General features: G+C 47.8%; 1 protein-coding gene across 1 annotated transcript in view; it reads left to right on the plus strand.

The window, feature by feature from the left end:
* The window catches only part of LOC115122996 (kinesin heavy chain-like), a 208,625-nt gene that overhangs the window by 99,834 nt on the left and 87,704 nt on the right, over positions 1–21,087 (plus strand). Inside the window, exons 3-5 of the mRNA XM_065000738.1 lie at positions 10,966–11,039; positions 12,128–12,232; positions 18,353–18,401. Of these exons, the coding sequence (XP_064856810.1) occupies positions 10,966–11,039; positions 12,128–12,232; positions 18,353–18,401 (228 nt within the window). The remainder of the gene's footprint in view (positions 1–10,965; positions 11,040–12,127; positions 12,233–18,352; positions 18,402–21,087) is intronic.

Consider the following 21,087-nt stretch of genomic DNA (forward strand, 5'->3'; position numbering starts at 1 on the left):
CTGTAGGCCCTCATTGGTTGGGGACAGATCTATGTGCTGCTGTAGGCCCTCATTGGTTGGGGACAGATCTATGTGCTGCTGTAGGCCCTCATTGGTTGGGGACAGATCTATGTGCTGCTGTAGGCCCTCATTGGTTGGTGACAGATCTATGTGCTGCTGTAGGCCCTCATTGGTTGTGGACAGATCTAGGTGCTGCTGTAGGCCCTCATTGGTTGGGGACAGATCTAGGTGCTGCTGTAGGCCGTCATTGGTTGGGGACAGATCTATGTGCTGCTGTAGGCCCTCATTGGTTGGGGACAGATCTATGTGCTGCTGTAGGCCCTCATTGGTTGGGGACAGATCTATGTGCTGCTGTAGGCCCTCATTGGTTGGGGACAGATCTATGTGCTGCTGTAGGCCCTCATTGGTTGGGGACAGATCTAGGTGCTGCTGTAGGCCCTCATTGGTTGGGGACAGATCTAGGTGCTGCTGTAGGCCCTCATTGGTTGGGGACAGATCTAGATGCTGCTGTAGGCCCTCATTGGTTGGGGACAGATCTAGGTGCTGCTGTAGGCCCTCATTGGTTGGGGACAGATCTAGGTGCTGCTGTAGGCCCTCATTGGTTGGGGACAGATCTATGTGCTGCTGTAGGCCCTCATTGGTTGGGGACAGATCTATGTGCTGCTGTAGGCCCTCATTGGCTGGGGACAGATCTATGTGCTGCTGTAGGCCCTCATTGGTTGGGGACAGATCTAGATGCTGCTGTAGGCCCTCATTGGTTGGGGACAGATCTAGGTGCTGCTGTAGGCCCTCATTGGTTGGGGACAGATCTATGTGCTGCTGTAGGCCCTCATTGGTTGGGGACAGAAGAACCAGATCGTCAGCAAACAGTAGACATTTGACTATAGGTTCTAGTAGATTCTCTCTCTCTCCCGGCTGTGTTGGTCTGATTGTCTGTCTGGCATTCTTATCTTCCTTCCCTCCCTCTCATCTCAAAGACAGATTCCCTCTGTTTATACTTCACTTGTTCACGACTCAGCTCGATCCAACCTCAGCATGACCAGAATAACTAACAGAGGAGGAAGATGTCTTGTGAAGAGGAAGGAGAAAGAAATGGAGATGGAGAGAGAGAGAGGGGGATATAAGGGGGTGGAGAGAGAAAGAAAAAGCAACAGAAGGGAGGAGAGATGAAGGGAGGAGTGTGAAATTATATGGTAGAGGATGAATGTCTTTAAGGTTCCTTCTGGCTCCTAGCCTGAAACTCTTCTCACAGTCTCCTCACAGTCTTCTCACAGTCTTCTCACAGTCTTCTCACAGTCTTCTCACAGTATTCTCTAAGTTGATTTTCTTCTTCTTCTGTCTGCTCACAGTCTGTCAAGGCGGAGGTGGTGCTGATTGCTAGTGCTTTCAGTTTCGTGCTCTATGTAAGGGTGTGTGTGTGTGTGTGTGTGTGTGTGTGTGTGTGTGTGTGTGTGTGTGTGTGTGTGTGTGTGTGTGTGTGTGTGTGTGTGTGTGTGTGTGTGTGTGTGTGTGTGTACCAGGGTTTAGCCAGTAAATGCCAGCTTTTGCCATTTAAAAATAAATAACATTAATTGATGGAAATACCAGTCGATGGGCTCCAAATGAAAAGGCTAACATACTTCATAAGATGATAAATCCTTGATCTGTTTGGGATTTAGTGTCAAGTGTGGGTCTCTATTCTTACTCAATCAAAAGGTGCAAGGTTCTCCTAAGGGACTTCAGCTAAGTGTAACCCGAAGAGGTGAAGATTGTGTTGAAAATCCCCATCTCCAACGTGCGAGAGGGGATACTTTTCCCCCAAAACAGAGTAAAGTTGGCCTCAAGATCGCTCGTTCTTAGAGGACAAAGTAGCGAGGCTGATGTGCAACGAGCTGCTCTCTAACGAGTTGGACAGTTTTCAAATCAAATTGTATTTGTCACATACACATGGTTAGCAGATGTTAATGCGAGTGTAGCGAAATGCTTGTGCTTCTAGTTCCGACAATGCAGTAATAACCAACGAGTAATCTAACCTAACAATTCCAAAACGACTACCTTATACACACAAGTGTAAAGGGATAAAGAATATGTACATAAATATATATGAATGAGAGATGGTACAGAACGGCATTGAATTTCCAACAGCAGCGGCTCACTTTGAGCAGGCCAAGGCCCTCTCAAACACCTCACTGATCAGGCCAAGGCCCTCTATAAACACCTCACTGAGCAGGCCAAGGCCCTCTCAAACACCTCACTGATCAGGCCAGGGCCCTCTGTAAACACCTCGCTGAGCAGGCCAAGGCCCTCTGAAAACACCTCACTGATCAGGCCAGCGCCCTCTATAAACACCTCACTGAGCAGGCCAAGGCCCTCTCAAACACCTCACTGATCAGGCCAGGGCCCTCTCAAACACCTCACTGATCAGGCCAGGGCCATCTGTAAACACCTCACTGATCAGGCCAAGGCCCTCTGCAAACACCTCACTGATCAGGCCAAGGCCCTCTCAAACACCTCACTGAGCAGGCCAAGGCCCTCTGCAAACACCTCACTGAGCAGACCAAGGCCCTCTGCAAACACCTCACTGAGCAGACCAGGGCCCTCTATAAACACCTCACTGAGCAGACCAAGGCCCTCTGCAAACACCTCACTGAGCAGACCAGGGCCCTCTATAAACACCTCACTGAGCAGACCAGGGCCCTCTATAAACACCTCACTGAGCAGACCAAGGCCCTCTGCAAACACCTCACTGAGCAGACCAAGGCCCTCTATAAACACCTCACTGAGCAGACCAGGGCCCTCTATAAACACCTCACTGAGCAGACCAGGGCCCTCTATAAACACCTCACTGAGCAGACCAAGGCCCTCTATATACACCTCACTGAGCAGACCAGGGCCCTCTATAAACACCTCACTGAGCAGGCCAAGGCCCTCTGCAAACGCAAGTAAATTAGAGACAAATGATTGTGCCGGTCAGACCCTGTCCAAGTAGTTTGTCTGCTGCTCTAGGCAAGATCAACATATGACACTCATTTGTCATGTATAGAATAAAGATTTGGAATGTATTGATAGACTACAGTAGAGTGATGGTGTGGATCATACCGCAATTGATGCATTTCAGTTGAGATAATTCAGTAGCACTTGGAAACGAAACATCGTTGCCAAGTATTCACATCGGAGAGTTACAATGCAATCACTAGGCAGCCAACTGCCTACAGTAGGAAACAGACTTGTTACCAATAAACCACGTATATATCACACATGACACGAGTCACGACCCCCACGATAGTTCAAATTACAATAAACAAAACATTAATTAGCATCCTCCTGTAGAACTGTAAAAACGACTGAGATCATTTGAGCTTTTGGAAACGAGTGTTTGCATAAAAATGTATGACGCTGGCCTCGTTTCACAGGAGCATTTTAAAATAAACCTTCTTTCAATGAACCAGACTTAACAAATGTTGTTTATTTGCATATCGAATTTGATTGTCCAACGTCAGTTTTATCATTTCCTCCCTGTGTGTCTGTAACGCACTCAGGCGTAGTGGCTGAGGAGTCAGGCGTAGTGGGTGAGGAGTCAGGCGTAGTGGGTGAGGAGTCAGGCGTAGTGGGTGAGGAGTCGGGCGTAGTGGGTGAGGAGTCAGGCGTAGTGGGTGAGGAGTCAGGCGTAGTGGGTGAGGAGTCAGGCGTAGTGGGTGAGGAGTCGGGCGTAGTGGGTGAGGAGTCAGGCATAGTGGGTGAGGAGTCGGGCGTAGTGGGTGAGGAGTCGGGCGTAGTGGGTGAGAGAGTCAGGCGTTCCTAGTGGGTGAGAGTGGTAGTCAGGCGTAGTGGGTGAGGAGTCAGGCGTAGTGGGTGAGGAGTCAGGCGTAGTGGGTGAGGAGTCAGGCGTAGTGGGTGAGGGTTGGAGTCAGGCGTAGTGGGTGAGGAGTCGGGCGTAGTGGGTGAGGAGTCAGGCATAGTGGGTGAGAACAGAGTCAGGCGTAGTGGGTGAGGAGTCGGGCGTAGTGGGTGAGGAGTCGGGCGTAGTGGGTGAGGAGTCAGGCGTAGTGGGTGAGGAGTCAGGCGTAGTGGGTGAGGAGTCGGGCGTAGTGAGTGAGGAGTCAGGCGTAGTGGGTGAGGAGTCAGGCATAGTGGGTGAGGAGTCGGGCGTAGTGGGTGAGGAGTCGGGCGTAGTGGGTGAGGAGTCAGGCGTAGTGGGTGAGGAGTCGGGCGTAGTGGGTGAGAGTCGGGTGTAGTGGGTGAGGAGTCAAAAAATCTAGTTGCATGCTGCAAATACCGGGCGTACATTTCTACACGATAGCCCAAACACAGGACCCTAACGAGTCCGGAGTAAATCAAACAAATCAAGCAAATGAAATGAGACACTACCACTCTACCACTCTACCACACTACCACTCTACCACTAAACTACCACTCTACCACACTACCAGTCTACCACTCTACCACACTACCACTCTACCACTCTACCACTCTACCACACTACAACTCTACCACACTACCACTCTACCACTCTACCACTCTACCACACTACAACTCTACCACACTACCACTCTACCACTCTACCACTCTACCACTCTACCACACTACCACTCTACCACTCCACTACCACTCTACCACTCTACCACACTACCACTCTACCACACTACCACACTACAACTCTACCACTCTACCACACTACCACTCTACCACTCTACCACTCTACCACACTACCACTCTACCACTCTACCACTCTACCACACTACCACTCTACCACTCTACCACACTACCACTCTACCACTCTACCACTCTACCACTCTACCACTCTACCACACTACAACTCTACCACACTACCACTCTACCACTCTACCACTCTACCACACTACCACTCTACCACTCTACCACTCTACCACTCTACCACACTACCACTCTACCACTCTACCACACTACCACATTACCACTCTACCACACTACCACTCTACCACTCTCCACACTACCACTCTACCACTCTACCACACTACAACTCTACCACACTACCACACTACCACTCTACCACTCTACCACTCTACCACTCTACCACACTACCACTCTACCACTCTACCACTCTACCACACTACCACTCTACCACACTACCACACTACCACTCTACCACACATAAACACAGTAGTGGGTGAGGAGTCGGGCGTAGTGGGTGAGGAGTCAGGCGTAGTGGGTGAGGAGTCAGGCGTAGTGGGTGAGGAGTCGGGCGTAGTGGGTGAGGAGTCGGGCGTAGTGGGTAAGGAGTCGGGTGTAGTGGGTGAGGAGTCAGGCGTAGTGGGTGAGGAGTCGGGCGTAGTGGGTGAGGAGTCGGGCGTAGTGGGTGAGGAGTCAAAAAATCGTGCATGCCAAATACCGGGCGTACATACACGATAGCCCAAACACAGGACCTAACGTGTCCGGAGTAAAACGCAAAACGAGACACTACCACACTACCACTCTACCACTCTACCACTCTACCACACTACCAGTCTACCACTCTACCACACTACCACTCTACCACTCTACCACTCTACCACACTACAACTCTACCACACTACCACTCTACCACTCTACCACTCTACCACTCTACCACACTACAACTCTACCACACTACCACTCTACCACTCTACCACTCTACCACTCTACCACACTACCACTCTACCACTCTACCACTCTACCACTCTACCACACTACCACTCTACCACACTACCACACTACAACTCTACCACTCTACCACACTACCACTCTACCACTCTACCACTCTACCACTCTACCACACTACCACTCTACCACTCTACCACTCTACCACACTACCACTCTACCACTCTACCACACTACCACTCTACCACTCTACCACTCTACCACACTACAACTCTACCACACTACCACTCTACCACTCTACCACTCTACCACACTACAACTCTACCACACTACCACTCTACCACTCTACCACTCTACCACACTACCACTCTACCACTCTACCACTCTACCACTCTACCACTCTACATTTACATTTACATTTAAGTCATTTAGCAGACGCTCTTATCCAGAGCCCACACTACCACTCTACCACTCTACCACACTACCACATTACCACTCTACCACACTACCACTCTACCACTCTCCACACTACCACTCTACCACACTACAACTCTACCACACTACCACACTACCACTCTACCACTCTACCACTCTACCACTCTACCACACTACCACTCTACCACTCTACCACTCTACCACACTACCACTCTACCACACTACCACACTACCACTCTACCACACATAAACACAGTAGTGAGTGAGGAGTCGGGCGTAGTGGGTGAGGAGTCAGGCGTAGTGGGTGAGGAGTCAGGCGTAGTGGGTGAGGAGTCGGGCGTAGTGGGTGAGGAGTCGGGCGTAGTGGGTGAGGAGTCGGGCGTAGTGGGTGAGGAGTCAGGCGTAGTGGGTGAGGAGTCGGGCGTAGTGGGTGAGGAGTCGGGCGTAGTGGGTGAGGAGTCGGGCGTAGTGGGTGAGGAGTCAGGCGTAGTGGGTGAGGAGTCAGGCGTAGTGGGTGAGGAGTCGGGCGTAGTGGGTGAGGAGTCGGGCGTAGTGGGTGAGGAGTCGGGTGTAGTGGGGGAGGAGTCAAAAAATCGTGCATGCCAAATACCGGGCGTACATACACGATAGCCCAAACACAGGACCTAACGTGTCCGGAGTAAAACGCAAAACGAGACACTACCACTCTACCACTCTACCACACTACCACTCTACCACTCTACCACTCTACCACACTACCAGTCTACCACTCTACCACACTACCACTCTACCACTCTACCACTCTACCACACTACAACTCTACCACACTACCACTCTACCACTCTACCACTCTACCACTCTACCACACTACAACTCTACCACACTACCACTCTACCACACTACCACTCTACCACTCTACCACTCTACCACTCTACCACTCTACCACACTACAACTCTACCACACTACCACTCTACCACTCTACCACTCTACCACTCTACCACACTACCACTCTACCACTCTACCACTCTACCACTCTACCACACTACCACTCTACCACTCTACCACACTACCACATTACCACTCTACCACACTACCACTCTACCACTCTCCACACTACCACTCTACCACTCTACCACACTACAACTCTACCACACTACCACACTACCACTCTACCACTCTACCACACTACCACTCTACCACTCTACCACTCTACCACACTACCACTCTACCACACTACCACACTACCACTCTACCACACATAAACACAGTGGGGAAAATAAGCCGGCACAAAGAGCAGGCGGGCATCACCGGCTTCAATAGCCTAACTAAAAACATAAACAAGAAACAGGTGAAACCAATAAGACACAACCAACAGAAAAGGGAAAAGGGATCGGTGGCAGCTAGTAGACCGATGACGACGACCGCCGAGCGCCGCTCGAACAGGAAGTGGAGACAAAACCAAAAGAAGGGATCGGTGGCAGCTAGTAGACCGGTGACGACGAGCGCCGAGCCCAGCTCGAACAGGAAGTGGAGACAAAACCAAAAGAAGGGACCGGTGGCAGCTAGTAGACCGATGACGACGACCGCCGAGCGCCGCTCGAACAGGAAGTGGAGACAAAGCCAAAAGAAGGGATCGGTGGCAGCTAGTAGACCGGTGACGACAAGCGCCGAGCGCCGCTCGAACAGGAAGTGGAGACAAAACCAAAAGAAGGGATCGGTGGCAGCTAGTAGACCGGTGACGACGACCGCCGAGCCCAGCTCGAACAGGAAGTGGAGACAAAACCAAAAGAAGGGACCGGTGGCAGCTAGTAGACCGGTGACGACGAGCGCCGAGCCCAGCTCGAACAGGAAGTGGAGACAAAACCAAAAGAAGGGACCGGTGGCAGCTAGTAGACCGATGACGACGTCCGCCGAGCGCCGCTCGAACAGGAAGTGGAGACAAAACCAAAAGAAGGGATCGGTGGCAGCTAGTAGACCGGTGACGACGAGCGCCGAGCGCCGCTCGAACAGGAAGTGGAGACAAAACCAAAAGAAGGGATCGGTGGCAGCTAGTAGACCGGTGACCACGAGCGCCGAGCGCCGCTCGAACAGGAAGTGGAGACAAAACCAAAAGAAGGGATCGGTGGCAGCTAGTAGACCGGTGACGACGACCGCCGAGCCCTGCTCGAACAGGAAGTGGAGACAAAACCAAAAGAAGGGATCGGTGGCAGCTAGTAGACCGATGACGACGAACGCCGAGCGCCGCTCGAACAGGAAGTGGAGACAAAACCAAAAGAAGGGATCGGTGGCAGCTAGTAGACTGGTGACGACGAGCGCCGAGCGCCGCTCGAACAGAAAGTGGAGACAAAACCAAAAGAAGGGATCGGTGGCAGCTAATAGACCGGTGACGACGACCGCCGAGCGCCACTCGAACAGGAAGTGGAGACAAAACCAAAAGAAGGGATCGGTGGCAGCTAGTACACTGGTGACGACGACCACCGAGCGCCGCTCGAACAGGAAGTGGAGACAAAACCAAAAGAAGGGATCGGTGGCAGCTAGTAGACCGGTGACAACGACCGCCGAGCGCCACCCGAACAGGAAGTGGAGACAAAACCAAAAGAAGGGATCGGTGGCAGCTAGTAGACTGGTGACGACGACCACCGAGCGCCGCCCGAACAGGAAGAGGAGCCACCTTCCGTAGGAGTCGTGACAGTGTCCGCCGAGAGTAGCCTCTTTCAACTGCTGTGGTGCTGAATCGCAGGCGGAATGACGAGGGGGTGTTCGTAGACAGACAGGTTTGGTTATTTATTAGGCTTAATTCAAATGTTTCATGGCCAAATGAACCTAGATTGTATTTGAAAACAATTGTGTTTTGTTATTTATTAATTCAAATGTACATACAAATAGCCTATAGGACAGGTCATTCGCAAATTATATTATACAAACATTATACTTTGAAGTGTTTTATTACTGTGTAGAGGACATGTTTTTCTAGGTTAAATGTTTTTTTAAATGTTTAATTTAAATTAAAAAATGTATGATACCACATTTATGATTTAGAGCAGGAGATGGGCAATGTTTTGCTTTTTCAATGAAACCTGTCGTATTGGTATAGGAACATCAGTGAAACCTGTCCTATTGGTATAGGAACATCAATGAAACCTGTCCTATTGGTATAGGAACATCAATGAAACCTGTCCTATTGGTATAGGAACATCAATGAAACATGTCCTATTGGTATAGGAACATCAATGAAACCTGTCCTATTGGTATAGGAACATCAATGAAACATGTCCTATTGGTATAGGAACATCAATGAAACCTGTCCTATTGGTATAGGAACATCAATGAAACCTGTCCTATTGGTATAGGAACATCAGTGAAACCTGTCCTATTGGTATAGGTACATCAATGAAACCTGTCCTATTGGTATAGGAACATCAATGAGACCTGTCCTATTGGTATAGGAACATCAGTGAAACCTGTCCTATTGGTATAGGTACATAAATGAAACCTGTCCTATTGGTATAGGAACATCAATGAAACCTGTCCTATTGGTATAGGAACATCAATGAGACCTGTCCTATTGGTATAGGAACATCAATGAAACCTGTCCTATTGGTATAGGAAAATCAATGAAACCTGTCCTATTGGTATAGGAACATCAGTGAAACCTGTCCTATTGGTATAGGAACATCAATGAGACCTGTCCTATTGGTATAGGAACATCAGTGAAACCTGTCCTATTGGTATAGGAACATCAATGAAACCTGTCCTATTGGTATAGGAACATCAATGAGACCTTTCATATTGGTATAGAAACATCAATGAGACCTGTCCTATTGGTATAGAAACATCAATGAGACCTGTCCTATTGGTATAGGAACATCAATGAAACCTGTCCTATAGGAATAGAAACATCAATGAGACCTGTCCTATTGGTATAGAAACATCAATGAGACCTGTCCTATTGGTATAGGAACATCAATGAAACCTGTCCTATAGGAATAGAAACATCAATGAGACCTGTCCTATTGGTATAGAAACATCAATGAAACCTGTCCTATTGGTATAGGAACATCAATGAAACCTGTCCTATTGGTATAGAAACATCAATGAAACCTGTCCTATTGGTATAGAAAACATCTTTGTACTTTATTTTATTACAATTTTATTTTTTAATTCTATTAAGATGAATTCCAATGATCTAAATGTGATTTTGAGCCCCGTGGGGGGACGCCCTAATGCATTATTATACACCCCAGTGCAAATGTCAATTTACTTCTCTTCGGTCACGTTGTCAGGCGCAACCCATATTTTCGCAACGGAAACCCTAGTGTGTCACGCCCTCTGGGTCATGCCCTCTGGGTCACGCCCTCTGGGTCACGCCCTCTGTGTCACGCCCTATGGGTCACGCCCTCTGTGTCACGCCCTCTGGGTCACGCCCTCTGTGTCACGCCCTATGGGTCACGCCCGCTGGGTGGGTAAGAATTTAGATCCTGGTGCAGCCAGAGAGTGCTATGGGCTGATTGATGAGGCCGTTTAGGTGTTTTTTCTCTCGATCTAACATGTATTTTCTGTCTGTCTCCTAACCAGATGGTTTTACAGTAAAACTACCATCCTCTCTCTGTCCCCTGACTGTCTCCTGTCTCCTAACCTGATGGTTTTTACAGTAAAACTACCATCCTCTCTCTGTCCCCTGTCTGTCTCCTGTCTCCTAACCAGATGGTTTTACAGTAAAACTACCATTCTCTCTCTGTCCCCTGTCTGTCTCCTGTCTCCTAACCAGATGGTTTTATAGTAAAACTACCATACTCTCTCTGTCCCCTGTCTGTCTCCTGTCTCCTAACCTGATGGTTTTTACAGTAAAACTACCATTCTCTCTCTGTCCCCTGTCTGTCTCCTGTCTCCTAACCAGATGGTTTTACAGTAAAACTACCATCCAGCTTTCTCTAGATGTACTGTTCCGTTGAACACATTCTGTCTCCTGTCTCTAGATGTTCTGGGGGGATACAATGGCACCATATTCGCCTACGGACAGACCTCCTCTGGAAAGACTCACACTATGGAGGTCAGTGTACGGCAGGGTTTGGAGAGACCTCTTTGTAGACTATTTCTTGTAAAAAAACAAAAAACTATTTTCTGTGTTCCAAATGGAACCCTATTCCTTCTGTTGGCACTACCACTACCGGAGAATGAGTTTACACCACTGAGACCAACTGCAGTCCTAGTGTAGTACCCTTAATGTTGACAATGTATTGTTCCAGCCCAGCACAAGCACACCTAATTCAACTAATCAATGGTTTGATGATTAGTTGAAGAGCTGACTGGGATGTAGTTGTGCCAGGCTTGCGCAGAAATGGTGCATCGCTGTATTGGGTGTACCGGAGGATGACCTCGGTTGAGAAACACAGTAGTTCAAGTCCCCACGGCTTTAAATGATTTACGGTCCTGCCTCCTCTCCTGTAAATATATTCTGAATCTCTTCCAAGTTAAGTCCCTGTCCCCTGTTCCTCCTTCTTTTCCGCCTCTCTCTCTCCCTCATCTTTTCACATTATTTTTCTCCCACTCCCACTCTTCCTCTAACCTCCCCCTCTCTCCCTCTTCTCTACTCCTCTCTTTCTCCCTCTTCTCTCCTCCTCTCTCTCTCCCTCTCCTCCTCTCTCTCCCTCTCCTCCTCTCTCTCTCCCTCTCCTCTCTCTCCCTCTCCTCCTCTCTAACTCCCCTTCTCCTCTTCCCTCTTCTCTCCTCCTCTCTCTCCCTCTCCTTCTCTCTCTCCCTCTCCTCTCTCTCCCTCTCCTCCTCTCTAACCCCCCTTCTCCCTCTTCCCCTCTTCTCTACTCTCTCCCCTTCTCTCCTCCTCCCTAACTCCCCCTTCTCTCTCCTCCTCTCTAACTCCCCCTTCTCCAACCCTAACTCTCCCTCTTCTCCTACCCAACTCTCCCTCTTCTCTCCTCACTAACTCCCTCTCTTCTCTCTCCTCCTCTCTAACTCCCCCCTTCTCCAACCCTAACTCTCCCTCTTCTCCTACCTAACTCTCCCTCTTCTCTCCTCACTAACTCCCTCTCTTCTCTCTCCTCCTCTCTAACTCCCCCCTTCTCCAACCCTAACTCTCCCTCTTCTCTCCTCACTAACTCCCTCTCTTCTCTCCTCTTTCAGGGCAAGCTTCATGACCCACATGGGATGGGGATCATCCCCAGAATTGCAGAGGACATCTTCAATCACATATTCGCCATGGATGAAAACCTGGAGTTCCACATTAAGGTCTGCATTCTATTGACGATGACACCGTCTGTCTGCGCCAGGGCTGTTACGGTGACTGTATTACCCCCACACCTGCTGTCAGGAGTCCTGACCAGGGCTGTTACGGTGACTGTATTACCCCCACACCTGCTGTCAGGAGTCATGACCAGGGCTGTTACGGTGACTGTATTACCCCCACACCTGCTGTCATGAGTCATGACCAGGGCTGTTACGGTGACCGTATTACCCCCACACCTGCTGTCATAAGTCCTGACCAGGGCTGTTACGGTTACCGGATTACCCCCACACCTGCTGTCATGAGTCATGACCAGGGCTGTTACGGTGACCGTATTACCCCCACACCTGCTGTCATGAGTCATGACCAGGGCTGTTACGATGACTGTATTACCCCCACACCTGCTGTCATGAGTCATGAAGGCAGTCAAATACCAGGTGACTGTTTCGTCACGGTAATTAGGCATCTCCAAGCTCTGATACTACTTGTGAATGAATCCCAGCATAAGAAACAATTCCTTTTTTTTGCGACTTCTTCAAATTATAGTAGCACACCTCATGTAGCTTCGCCCATAGGCCTATATGTTTTAATAAGGTTAGTAGCACACCTCATGTAGCTTAGTCCATAGTCCTATATGTTTTAATAAGGTTAGTAGCACACCTCATGTAGCTTCGCCCATAGGCCTATATGTTTTAATAAGGTTAGTAGCACACCTCATGTAGTCTAGTCCATAGTCCTATAAGGTTAGTATCACACCTCATGTAGTCTAGTCCATAGTCCTATAAGGTTAGTATCACACCTCATATAGTCTAGTCCATAGTCCTATAAGGTTAGTATCACACCTCATGTAGTCTAGTCCATAGTCCTATAAGGTTAGTATCACACCTCATATAGTCTAGTCCATAGTCCTATAAGGTTAGTATCACACCTCATGTAGTCTAGTCCATAGTCCTATAAGGTTAGTATCACACCTCATATAGTCTAGTCCATAGTCCTATAAGGTTAGTATCACACCTCATGTAGTCTAGCCCATAGTCCTATAAGGTTAGTATCACACCTCATGTAGTCTAGTCCATAGTCCTATAAGGTTAGTATCACACCTCATGTAGTCTAGCCCATAGTCCTATCTGTTTTGATATGGTTTGTGTCGCAACTAAAGTGGCCAAATAACTTCTTAAAATGAAGCACATTAATCCGCTGTAGTGGAAATGTCAGTACTGAGAGAGACTTGGACAATTCTCTTTATTCAACATTGATTCATTATTTGCTGTAATGATCCCGCCGACTGCACACTTCAGGTTGTGTTGCCGAGAGCTTAACTGATAATGAAAAAATAGCGATCTTATATATGCCCTAAATGCCCAGTCAGTCATTTCTATCGGTCCCATAAGCCACCTTGGTCCATCTCCTGGTTATCTGCACAGGATGTTGTTTTACTTCCTACCCGACCTAGTTTCCCAGATGCCAGGAAAGATGAGACAACGAGACATTGTTCTAAACTCTTCTAGGATATCTCTATCTCTATCTCTATCTCCATCTCCATCTCCATCTCTATCTCTATCTCCATCTCCATCTCCATCTCCATCTCCATCTCTATCTCTATCTCTATCTCTATCTCCATCTCCATCTCCATCTCTATCTCTATCTCTATCTCCATCTCTATCTCCATCTCCATCTCCATCTCTATCTCTATCTCTATCTCCATCTCCATCTCCATCTCTATCTCCATCTCCATCTCTATCTCTATCAATTCAATTTTTCAATTCAAGGGCTTTATTGGCATGGGAAACATGTGTTAACATTGCCAAAGCAATGTCTCTATCTCTATCTCTATCTCTATCTCCATCTCTATCTCTATCCCCATCTCTATCTCCATCTCTATCTCCATCTCCATCTCTATCTCTATCTCTATCCCCATCTCTATCCCCATCTCTATCTCCATCTCCATCTCCATCTCTATCCCCATCTCTATCTCCATCTCCATCTCTATCTCCATCTCTATCCCCATCTCTATCTCCATCTCCATCTCTATCTCTATCTCCATCTCTATCCCCATCTCTATCGCCATCTCCATCTCTATCTCTATCTCCATCTCTATCCCCATCTCTATCTCTATCTCCATCTCTATCCCCATCTCTATCTCTATCTCCATCTCTATCCCCATCTCTATCGCCATCTCCATCTCCATCTCTATCCCCATCTCTATCTCCATCTCCATCTCTATCTCTATCTCCATCTCTATCCCCATCTCTATCTCTATCTCCATCTCCATCTCTATCTCCATCTCCATCTCTATCCCCATCTCTATCTCTATCGCCATCTCCATCTCTATCTCTATCTCTATCCCCATCTCTATCTCCATCTCCATCCCCATCTCTATCTCCATCTCCATCTCTATCTCTATCTCCATCTCTATCACCATCTCTATCTCTATCTCCATCTCCATCTCTATCTCCATCTCCATCTCTATCTCTATCCCCATCTCTATCGCCATCTCCATCTCTATCTCTATCCCCATCTCTATCGCCATCTCCATCTCTATCCCCATCTCTATCTCCATCTCCATCTCTATCCCCATCTCTATCTCCATCTCCATCTCTATCTCTATCCCCATCTCTATCTCTATCTCCATCTCTATCACCATCTCTATCTCTATCTCCATCTCCATCTCTATCTCCATCTCCATCTCTATCTCTATCCCCATCTCTATCGCCATCTCCATCTCTATCTCTATCCCCATCTCTATCGCCATCTCCATCTCTATCCCCATCTCTATCTCCATCTCCATCTCTATCTCCATCTCTATCCCCATCTCTATCTCCATCTCCATCTCTATCTCTATCTCCATCTCTATCCCCATCTCTATCTCCATCTCCATCTCTATCTCTATCTCCATCTCTATCCCCATCTCTATCTCTATCTCCATCTCTATCTCTATCCCCATCTCTATCGCCATCTCCATCTCTATCCCCATCTCTATCTCCATCCCCATCTCTATCCCCATCTCCATCTCTATCTCTATCTCCATCTCTATCTCCATCTCTATCTCCATCTCTATCTCCATCTCCATCTCTATCTCTATCCCATCTCTATCTCTATCTCCATCTCCATCTCTATCTCTATCTCTATCTCTATCCCCATCTCTATCTCTAGCCCCATCTCTATCTCCATCTCCATCTCTATCTCTATCCCCATCTCTATCTCCATCTCCATCTCTATCTCTATCCCCATCTCTATCCCCATCTCTATCTCTATCTCCATCTCCATCTCGAGTCACACACAAACATCTTTTCTATAGAATGCCAGCTTTTAGAAGTTTATCACAAAGTCATTGTCAGCTCAAGCTATCCTTACCAAAACCCATTTCTTTAACCAGATGCCCAGACTAACTGCAGGAAGCTAGAGTGAACACCATAAAAACTCAGCATTAGCAGGCCAGTCTTACTCTTAGTTAAATATATAACCATTTACTATTAATATCAAACAAATCAGGTAAGTATGTAATGTTTCCCTGACACCCCTTTACAAGGGGTGTAGAGCCTAACTAGTATTAACAAGGGGTGTAGAGCCTAACTAGTATTAACAAGGGGTGTAGAGCCTAACTAGTATTAACAAGGGGTGTAGAGCCTAACTAGTATTAACAAGGGGTGAGGAGCCTAACTAGTATTAACAAGGAGTGTAGAGCCTAACTAGTATTAACAAGGAGTGTAGAGCCTAACTAGTATTAACAAGGGGTGTAGAGCCTAACTAGTATTAACAAGGGGTGTAGAGCCTAACTAGTATTAACAAGGAGTGTAGAGCCTAACTAGTATTAACAAGGAGTGTAGAGCCTAACTACATATATAAGCAGTGTGTGAGTTTCATGTTTGGGGAAGATAGTTTTCACCATAAAATGCACCTTTAGCCCTGCTCGGCATTAATAGTCCAGAAGTGTGGTCCAGGGGTAGTGCTGCAGACTCTGGACGACACACTGCCCCTCTAGGGCATCGGTTCGAAACATGCCCTGTTACACTATACCTCTTTCATCTATCCCCTCACCTGTCTCTCTGTCATCTATCCCCTCACCTGTCTCTCTGTCATCTATCCCCTCACCTGTCTCTCTGTCATCTATCCCCTCACCCGTCTCTCTGTCATCTATCCCCTCACCTGTCTCTCTGTCATCTATCCCCTCACCTGTCTCTCTGTCATCTATCCCCTCACCTGTCTCTCTGTCATCTATCCCTCACCTGTCTCTCTGTCATCTATCCCTCACCTGTCTCTCTGTCATCTATCCCTCACCTGTCTCTCTGTCATCTATCCCCTCACCTGTCTCTCTGTCATCTATCCCTCACCTGTCATCTATCCCCTCACCTGTCTCTCTGTCATCCCCTCACCTGTCTCTCTGTCATCTATCCCCTCACCTGTCTCTCTGTCATCTATCCCCTCACCTGTCTCTCTGTCATCTATCCCCTCACCTGTCTCTCTGTCATCTATCCCCTCACCTGTCTCTCTGTCATCTATCCCCTCACCTATCTCTCTGTCATCTATCCCCTCACCTGTCTCTCTGTCATCTATCCCCTCACCTGTCTCTCTGTCATCTATCCCCTCACCTGTCTCTCTGTCATCTATCCCCTCACCTGTCTCTCTGTCATCCCCTCACCTGTCTCTCTGTCATCTATCCCCACACCCGTCTCTCTATCTAGTTCATCTATTTAGTGGATGACATCACCACTCTCCTTTTTTTGGTGTCCTAGATCTGAATATCCGTAAGCCAACTCTTCCTGCTATTTGTCTCAAAGTCATACAGAACACTGGACCAGACTTCTGCACCGTTTAACCATACCTGAGGGTGGGATGTCTGTGTTCCTCCATGATTCTCTGGTCTGTACTGACAACAGGTTGTTCTACACCAGTAGACTGGTGTCCCAGATATCTAAAGCCCTCTGGCTGTTATTCCCATTCTCCGATAGTCCAGGGGAGTTGGCTAAAGCTGTGATTCTCAACCAGCTGTCGCTAGAACCCTAGGAGGTCTTCAGAGAGCTTTCAATGGGTCCCTTGGGAACAGAAAAGAGAGTTCTACATCAAGATCTGTACTGTGTAGTTCTGCACCAGTATCCTGGTGTCCCAGATATCTGTACTCTCTATACTCTAAACCCCTCTGGTTGTTATTGCCATTCTCCAGGGGAGAGGAGCAGAGGATTTGGCTAAAACACATCTAGGACCGGACCAAACTAGGATACCAACTAGCCATAACTGAGAACAACTGTGACATGTCTGAATCCACTATAAACCTCTATAATCATTGGAGTGGATGTGTCTGCTAGTCTGGCTATTATTGTCTGGCTATTATTGTCCTGCCATAGTATATAGATAATCATTTCTATGGTAATGTACATTGTTAATTCAAATGATGCTAATGCCGCGTTCACGGCATGTCGGAAATTTGAAAAGTAAGTTATTTGCATAGAGCTTCCTATTGGTTGATTCTGGTACCTCCCAAGTGGGAAACTCAGGATCTGACTCTTCCACCTAGGTTAGCAAGTCGGAAATGTAGGCGTTTCTGACATGACGTGAACGCGGCATAACTGATTTGGCTCATGCAGTGGAACGTATTTGTTGTAATGTCAGGTTAAGTTGACTCAACAAATAACAGCACCTGATTTTATTTCCTGGCATGGATACAATCAAAATGGCTGCCAGACCAACCATTATGCACGCCATCATTGACTTGAATTGGTCTTGACGTCTGTTCTTTTCAATATATTTCTATGCATAGCCCTCTGTCATCACTGGAGTTACTGTGGATGTATACTGTATATGCATTATATTTAATAAAACATCACAAACATCAGTATTTAGTTCAACAGAAAGATATTGAACAAACCTGTCTGCTGCATCAGGTTATTATCACTGACAACTGTGTCTGTATTCATGGACTCTGGACTGATGAATTGTATATGAATACTAAATGTGCATTTGCCTAAATCACAACTCTTTTTAATCATCTCTGCACCCAGAACCACATCTCTGTGTTTAATGTCTAACATTTAATGCCAGTTCATCATTATTTGGCAGATTCATATAATCAGTCCACTTTCCTCTCAAAGATGAGTTTCTCTCAATGTGTTCTCTCCTCTCTTCACCAGGTGTCCTATTTTGAAATTTACATGGACAAAATCCGGGACCTTCTGGATGGTAAGTAATGTGTCATGTTGAAGAGTCTTCTGTGTGTGTACAACAGTAAAATGATACCCACATCATGAAGTTATAGATCCCTGTAGGGAGTCTGAGCCTATTATACTAGGGAGGGAGAGAGGGAGAGAGAGAGAGACAGAGAGAGAGAGAGAGAGAGAGAGAGAGAGAGAGAGAGAGAGAGAGAGAGAGACTCTAGTATTTCAAAAATAGGTTTTATCCTCTCACACTCCATAAACCAGTGAAAATGTATCTTATATTACATAAAGGACATCTCCGACATCTGAATTAATAACAGATACAAAAGCATTAACTGCAATGATGCCATGCAAAACCCTCCATTGCATATCACCAGTCCCCTTTAGTACCAGTGGCTTGTACAGTGTTCTCCATGCTGGCTTTACCTTGTCATCAACACCCTCCATTACATATCACCAGTCCCCTGTACAGTGTTCTCCATGCTGGCTTTACCTTGTCATCAACACCCTCCATTACATATCACCAGTCCCCTGTACAGTGTTCTCCATGCTGGCTTTACCTTGTCATCAACACCCTCCATTACATATCACCAGTCCCCTTTAGTAACGGTGGGTTGAACAGTGTTCTCCATGCTGGCTTTACCTTGTCATCAACACCCTCCATTACATATCACCAGTCCCCTTTAGTAATGGTGGCTTGTATAGTGCTCTCCATGCTGCCACTCCAAGGAGTGTCTTTTCAATTCATCTTTATTTACCTCTTCCAACCCCACCTCTTCCAACCCCACCTCTTCCAACCCCACCTCTTCCAATCCCACCTCTTCCAATCCCACCTCTTCCAACCCCACCTCTTCCAACCCCACCTCTTCCAATCCCACCTCTTCCAACCCCACCTCTTCCAATCCCACCTCTTCCAACCCCACCTCTTCCAATCCCACCTCTTCCAACCCCACCTCTTCCAATCCCACCTCTTCCAACCCCACCTCTTCCAACCCCACCTCATCCAACCCCACCTCTTCCACCCCACTTCCAACCCCACCTCTTCCAACCCCACCTCTTCCACCCCACCTCTTCCAACCCCACCTCTTCCAATCCCACCTCTTCCAATCCCACCTCTTCCAACCCCACCTCTTCCAATCCCACCTCTTCCAATCCCACCTCTTCCAATCCCACCTCTTCCAACCCCACCTCTTCCAATCCCACCTCTTCCAACCCCACCTCTTCCAATCCCACCTCTTCCAACCCCACCTCTTCCAATCCCACCTCTTCCAACCCCACCTCTTCCAATCCCACCTCTTCCAACCCCACCTCTTCCAACCCCACCTCTTCCAACCCCACCTCATCCAACCCCACCTCTTCCAAACCCACCTCATCCAACCCCACCTCACCCAACCCCACCTCTTCCAAACCCACCTCTTCCAACCCCACCTCTTCCAATCCCACCTCATCCAACCCCACCTCTTCCAAACCCACCTCATCCAACCCCACCTCATCCAACCCCACCTCTCTCAACCCCACCTCATCCAACCCCACCTCTTCCAACCCCACCTCATCCAACCCCACCTCATCCAACCCCACCTCATCCAAACCCACCTCATCCAAACCCACCTCTTCCAACCCCACCTCTTCCAACCCTCTCAAATCCAGTAATAAAGCCTTTCTGTCTGACTCTGGGATATTGGGTGTAATCCTTAGTCTGGGAAATGGGGCGTCTTCATCTTGTCTTTTTGTAGTAACTCTTGAGCATAATCCCCTCTTCTGCTGACAGAGCCTTCCTGCAACTTTCCAGCAGTTGTCCGACAATCCTTTCCGACCCCACCCCCAAAATGTTCAGCCACCCGTCCTCCATCCATTAATGTGGGCCCAGCCATGTCCATTAATTTCCTTAGGGTGATGATTTTGCCCTTCAGCATCATCTTGGAGAAGTGTGAAATAGCTTCAGTTATACAATCCAGTCTTGCCCCAAACACCAGAGGTTCCTCCAGCAGCCAATGCACTGACTCAGCCTTAGTGCGTCTGGACACCTTCGTTATACTCCAAACCCTAAGAAGGCCTCTGTAAAACGGAGGTACTCCATCCCTCGAACTCTGGCTACTATCAACCAAAAATAAAGCCTTCTTTAAATCCAATCCCCCTACCTGCTGTAACACCAGACCTGCCACCCCTCTCCACACCACATTTTCCGGTCCAAAAAGCACCCTTTGAATAAACTGAAACCGGAAAGCAGCAGCCCTACTAGCAAGATGTACAAGTCCCTGTCACCCCTCCTCTTTTGACAAATACGGGACACTTTGTGGAACCCAATGATATTTACCCCCCAAAAAAAAAAAAAATCTACAATAATTGCCTGTAGGCCAGAAAGCTTGACTGTGGCTCTGAACATGACAACCGATGCCACAGTGCAGAGGCAACCACATTATCAACAATTATAGTGACCCCCCCAAATGACATTCTAGATATCAACCACCACCATCTCCTCATCCTCCCTTCCACCATTTCAACCACCCCATTACAATTGTTTTCCTTTGTCCCCTCGTCCCCTTGGTACAATCCAAGATACTTGAACCCTCCTTCCACCATTCCACCCCCTGGGCAAAGCCATGATCCCTCATCTCCCAGCTACACTCCAAGATACTTGAACCCTCTCTTCCAACATTCCACCCCCTGGCAAAGCCATCATCCCTCATCCCCCAGCTACACTCCAAGATACT

This window comes from Oncorhynchus nerka, linkage group LG15 (genome assembly GCF_034236695.1).
Source record: "Oncorhynchus nerka isolate Pitt River linkage group LG15, Oner_Uvic_2.0, whole genome shotgun sequence".
Lineage (NCBI taxonomy): Eukaryota > Metazoa > Chordata > Actinopteri > Salmoniformes > Salmonidae > Oncorhynchus > Oncorhynchus nerka.